General features: G+C 34.9%; 1 protein-coding gene across 2 annotated transcripts; it reads left to right on the top strand.

The window, feature by feature from the left end:
* Positions 1-2657: 2657 nt before the first annotated feature.
* LOC106142435 (uncharacterized) lies at positions 2658-3842 on the top strand. 2 transcript variants are annotated; one of them, XM_013344184.2, is made up of 3 exons: positions 2658-2757; positions 3046-3302; positions 3633-3842. In XM_013344184.2, the coding sequence occupies exons 2-3, from the start codon at positions 3051-3053 to the stop codon at positions 3648-3650; spliced, it is 270 nt and encodes an 89-aa protein (XP_013199638.1). In that variant the 5' UTR covers positions 2658-2757; positions 3046-3050; the 3' UTR covers positions 3651-3842. The 2 variants fall into 2 exon arrangements, with proteins under 2 accessions (XP_013199638.1, XP_013199637.1); XM_013344183.2 differs by lacking the exon at positions 2658-2757 and having other exon boundaries at positions 2953-3302.
* Positions 3843-6383: the final 2541 nt, after the last annotated feature.

The raw sequence follows: 6383 nt of genomic DNA, 5'->3' as shown, positions 1-6383 counted from the left end.
GAGCTCGCTGCTTGTAGGTAAGTTAAAGAAATCCTGGTCTTAGAGTGGTCGCGAGGGACTCATATCGTGTGGTGTGACGTGAGACCTACCGTCAGAGACCAGTTGGATGCGATGTTACCCGAGCCTCTGTACTGTGATACTCAGAACTTGAGCTCGCTGCTTGTAGGTAAGTTAAAGAAATCCTGGTCTTAGAGTGGTCGCGAGGGACTCATATCGTGTGGTGTGACGTGAGACCTACCGTCAGAGACCAGTTGGATGCGATGTTGCCCGAGCCTCTGTACTGTGATACTCAGAACTTGAGCTCGCTGCTTGTAGGTAAGTTAAAGAAATCCTGGTCTTAGAGTGGTCGCGAGGGACTCATATCGTGTGGTGTGACGTGAGACCTACCGTCAGAGACCAGTTGGATGCGATGTTGCCCGAGCCTCTGTACTGTGATACTCAGAACTTGAGCTCGCTGCTTGTAGGTAAGTTAAAGAAATCCTGGCCTTAGAGTGGTCGCGAGGGACTCATATCGTGTGGTGTGACGTGAGACCTACCGTCAGAGACCAGTTGGATGCGATGTTGCCCGAGCCTCTGTACTGTGATACTCAGAACTTGAGCTCGCTGCTTGTAGGTAAGTTAAAGAAATCCTGGCCTTAGAGTGGTCGCGAGGGACTCATATCGTGTGGTGTGACGTGAGACCTACCGTCAGAGACCAGCTGGATGCGATGTTACCCGAGCCTCTGTACTGTGATACTCAGAACTTGAGCTCCCTGCTTGTAGGTAAGTTAAAGAAATCCTGGTCTTAGAGTGGTCGCGAGGGACTCATATCGTGTGATGTGACGTAAGACCTACTCGAGCTATAAAACATGAAATTTATCAGTTATAACGGATATAGCATCCTCTACCTATGTAGAGATGAACATAATTAGGACTAGAGATTTAAATAAATTAAGAAGGGCCTCTTATTTGACTAGTACCTATTAATAGAAGATCAGTTAACAAAAAATCTTTAGAAATTAAGTTGTGTAAGACAGTATTTAAGGAAAATATAACTTTTTGAGTAAGAAGAGTACTTAAACTCTGCAACTCTTCTCTAATTTTTAATTATATTTATTTTATTTCAGGTATATCTATTGCGGAACAAGCACCTGTTACTAATGATACACAATTGTAGCTATAAAATTATAAAAATGTGTTACTTTATGTTAGTGTGAGTTTGTAAATACTTATAATTCAGTGTGATATCTCCTAACCCTCATTGAGTTTTATAATTAAATCACGAGATCTGTATATAGTGGTAAACTGTGGCTGTTACTAGTAATAAACAATTGTACAATAATGGTAGTTTTTTGTCTCATAATTTTCGCAAATAGCTAGATCGTTTGCTTACTTTGACGTCACATTTATTGATTGGTTTTTGTGTTTTGGTATTATTTTCAAATATACTGTTCACAAAACGTAGAATTTTGTTGTTTGGGTTGATTATTGTCTACTAATAGCCTTGGTCCCTTAATTTTAGTCTCCCCCAAGCTGTTACAAGATCGTATCATATCGTTATTTTCGCGATTATACTTTGTTTGGCTTAATTAAAACTTTTAACATAACGGAGCCCTGTTACTTTAAATAATATACATCGCTACTTTCGGTTAATTAGGTATTTTCTAAGTTAATTTCAAAGCGGAAAATAACAAAGATGTGGCCAAGCCGTCGGTACCCATTTGTTTTATAAAAATCTACAATTTACAGTCAAGAAAGTAATCAAGTGGCCGACAAAATAAGGTTAATTTAATACATACATACATAAACTCACGCCTCTTTCCCGGAGGGGTAGGCAGAGACTACTACAGAGTTAATTTAATCTGCAAATATTTTTTTTCAGAATATTTTGTAATTGAAAGCTTATAATTAATAAAATTATGATGAGCAGCTTATAGTTATAAAAAAAAAAATAGTATGGTCATACTATGCCGTGGTCGATTTTCTAGCACGATTTGCTGCTACACTGGAACTTCTTTGTTCATACAACTGATAAAAGTGCTAGGTTTCCAGAGTTACATGTTAGCTTAACCTTCTCTGGTTCTTAGAAAAACTATATATGTATTATCTATCCTTTAAGTGGTCCATATTCCCCTTGGCATCTACCACCCATCATCCTAGCGATTGTCTCCACGCATCATTCCTGGGATGGATTTCGAGTCCTAGGGGGTCCTGTTATGACCACGATCCAGGAGTGGATAAGTCGTTCACCGATTGATTTACCATTGATTTACAATTTACATTACATACATATAATCACGTCTTTTTCCCTTACGGGGTAGACAGAGCTTAGTGTCTAAAAAAACCGTAAGACCAATATTCAATTTAACACACCTATGTCAGTAAAAGTCTTTGAGAGTTGTTTCTCCTTTGAGTGTAGTATAGCAACTACACTAAGTAAATTTATTGCTTGTCGTTGTATGAAAAATAAATACAATTAGGAAAATTTTAACCATAATGTACCTACAAATACTAAATATTAAAATGACAACAACATATATGAAAGTGAATTTAATTGAGATTACCATCTCGTTTAACAATCGTTCTGCATAACAAACCTGTGAAAACTAGATCAAAAACATTTTAGTAAAAAAGCTATAATGGAACGCAATGGATACTTTGTAGTGCGTTTGTTTATAACAATTTGTTCTTCTGAGGTTTATAAACTGTGACTGGCCTTCGATAATGTGACAGTTGTAAGGTTTGCACAATCACACACAACTAGTTGGTGACCTAAGTGTGAGTATTTATTCATTTTATAAATTAACATTATAACCTTTAGATAATTTGTCTACCTTAGTAGCTCTGTACTTAAACAAATTTATGATCCTTTTGTTTGTTTGCTAGTGACCTCTCTATAAGGTATTGTTGATAATGGTAATCGATTAGAGCAGGACAGATGATCAAGTCAAATAAATACGACGCATGAGTCGAATCTTTTCCCATTTTGTGTTTGTTGGTATAAGAATTGGTTGTATTAACTCTACAAAATGCGCGTAGTTTTAACTGCTATATTGTTATTTGTAGTCGCTATGGCTGCCTCAGCACCGACTCAAGAGAAACAATATTACGATGCCAAGGACGCCCCAAAGTTATTTGAACAGTTTACCAAGGATCATAACAGGAACTACAAGGATGAAGAGGACAAAAAGATTCATTTCGAAGCATTCAAAGTTAATTTAGAAAAAATAAACGAATTGAATGCTAAAAGTCCTTCAGCGACGTATGGTATTAATAAATTTGCCGATTATACCGATGAAGAGAGAAAACAGATGTTTGGAGTAGTGAGTATTTTTTAGACAGATTCTAATGCTATTTAAATTTCAATAATATATTACTTAATTTCCGCACACAATCATCTTCAAATTTCTAATAATGAGTTAAAATAATTGAATGTTGACCTTTCAAAAGAGTGTTACTAAGTACCATTATATATTTTAATAATCAAGTAATCTACCGCATACCACACCAATTTTTATTTAATAATTTACCTTTGAAATTATTTAAGTTTAAACTATATACGATTAGAATAGTAAAATTTAAAAAGATAAACCATGGTTGAAAAATAAGCAGTAATTTAGTTCCTTACTCATTACGACATTATTTAATTACAGAGGCTGCCATCTAATTGAAGACGTGAAACTGTGATACTTGATTTTTGTAATTGTTATTTTTATAAATATATACAATTATGTAAAAATAATCATAAAACATTTATAATTAGTAAGTGCATATAAAAAGTTCAAGTAACTCAAATGATATTATAAAATGTTTAAAAAGTAAATTATGAATCATAAATAATATATGTTATGAAATATGTATCAGACAGGTGTTTTATTTTTCATTCTAACAAACAAAAAACTTGTGCCGTTCAACCTGATTTAACTTTGTTAAATTAAAACTCAATCAGAGAATTATTGATAGTAATAAACTGCCTCGAACTAAACATACATTGTGTGTGTCTGTTTAGATTAATCACCTCTTTAGGCAACGAGGTGGCAACCTGGTATATTTGAATCTCAATTCCATCATGAAGCCATACAGCTCACGTGGCTTTAAAAAAAACAAATATTTAAAGATTCGTTTTTAAATTTGTGAATCCATACATTTAAAATTGTAACTACCCTATGTCTATACTTGAAAGGTACTGGAAAAAAATCGATATGGGGCATCTTTGTAAGACCAATAGAAGCCAATAATGTGATATTTAGAATTTCTGTATATCTGTCTGTATGTTTGTACTATCACGCTTATACTATTGCTCCTATCTGAATGGGTTTTTACTGATATGTATGGCTTTGTCCTACTTAACAACTGGTATATTATGTCCTCCCTCTTTCCATCTAAGGGGAAAAACAGGGGTTCAGCTATTATCGTTTTAGGGCGGATGAAGTCGCGGGCATCAGCAGTAGTAATTTAGCACTAATAAATGTATACTTACCTATATGAGATGTCAAACAAAGAGAAACAGATTGTCAGTGTGTGAATCATATTAATTATCAAAACGAATGAAATAAACACATCATACCTAACAGGATAAAGTAAGGTATTTTCCGTATAAAGATATACAACTCCTATGCTTATTTATTCCACTTTGAACTCATATGTGATTATGAATTACCAAAAAGATATGAATTTTTTTTAACCTTTGTAATTTATCCCGTATCGATAGTAACCATTGAAAGACAACAGGTAAGTTTTTTTTAATTGTCCCTGGTTATAAAAAGTAGAAATATTGAAAGTTTTGTAAAATGTATGTATTTCAGTTAATAAATCGTGAAATATTACGATTTATACATAAGATTACAATTTCGCCTCAGAATACGCAAAAAATAAACCAAAGTTTTCCCCATTTACTGTCTGTTTCAAAGGCTTAGCATCAAAGAAAAATACAAGAAATTGCTCAGCAGGTGTAAATTGTTTCTTCTAAAACCGCAAAGAAAAAGAAAATACGCACGTAAATAGAAAAGATTTGTGGAAAACCATGAGATGAATATAGTAAGCCAAAAAAAATGTGTTTCTACGAGTATGTTAATAATTTCGAGTAAGTTATACTCGTACACTGATGGCGCGTGGCTTTTAAAGTTTCTCCCACAACTTCAAGTTAAAGTCATATTTTCTTAAACAGTTTTCAATTTAAACACAACATAACTTAAAAATTTGACTACTCACTTATCTATATTGAGAGGTAACTAACAGTGTTGAATGCGGCGATTCATTTGGCGAACAGGACTTGATGTAAATACGTACATAAGCAAATGACTATATTTTGGGTTCAGAACATTAGTTTGATTGCTAACCGAACCTCTTACGGTAAAGGATCATGACATCGTGAGGAAACTTGCACATCCAGGTAACAGGATGTCTAATATTTTAACTGTGATCCATGCTGCTTACTGCTCTCCTTTTCATGGGATAAGGACGTGACCGAAATTAACGCCAGTAGGTATAATAATGTTCGTTATATCATGACATCAAGATTCATTTTGTGACAATATTAGGGTAAGTCCGGGGTAGATGGCCATAGGGGAGAGATGGCCTATGGAAATATTTCAGGGACTCGTTGACTAGATGTCACTGTTAATCGTTTAGTTCGCCGCGCGTCGTCCGTGAGAGCAACGGTATGGCAAAAGATTTGGCGAAAAAAAAAGAAAAAGTAAGTAAATCCTTTGTTTTTTCTTTCGACTACTGTGAATATTATTTTGATGTCAATTGTTTTATACAACTGTGGTGTCAGTTTCTGAAAATAATGGTGATATTTGTATTTGTTGCAAAGTATACAAACAATGCTAAGTTATCACCTCAAAATTATTTGTTTCGTGTCATGAATTGTTTTAGTTTTAGTTGTGGCCATCTTGCACGGAAAAGAAGGAGAGATGGCCAATTGTAATCGGTGTATGATAGCCATATGGCCATCATATACCGACTGCAATTAGCACTATTACCATGGTACAGAAATGATGTTTATCAACTGGAGTGTATCCTCTCAACCCAGAAGCGGTGTCAGATTACGCATTTATTCAAGAATCTAGTGACTCAACGAATACTTCTGCTACACGAGAGCTTTCCCAAAGTGCATCTGCTGTGGACAATGAAAAGGAACTTGCCCCAGGGTGTTCTCATGAATCAAGAAGTGAAACATACCATAGCCCTGTAATCAGTTCTAAAAGATCAAAAATCTCCGTAAGAACTGCCAAGACGTCTAATCTTTCACATCCGAGCACTCCGACAGAGGTTTCATCCAGTAAAGATCCAGATTACACCATTACCACACCATTACCACATATTCCACAAAAATTGATTGAAGTGCGTAAACGAGCAAAGCAAGTTGGAACACTATTGACATCGGAAGAACACATCAAAAC

Source organism: Amyelois transitella, chromosome 12 (genome assembly GCF_032362555.1).
Source record: "Amyelois transitella isolate CPQ chromosome 12, ilAmyTran1.1, whole genome shotgun sequence".
NCBI lineage: Eukaryota > Metazoa > Arthropoda > Insecta > Lepidoptera > Pyralidae > Amyelois > Amyelois transitella.
The sequence above is the reverse complement of the archived record's forward strand: the minus strand, read 5'-3'. Positions and strand labels throughout refer to the sequence as shown.

Bases quoted from the DNA above. Each gene is read 5' to 3' on its own strand.
- LOC106142435 (XM_013344183.2), top strand. From the start codon at position 3,009: ATGCGCGTAGTTTTAACTGCTATATTGTTATTTGTAGTCGCTATGGCT.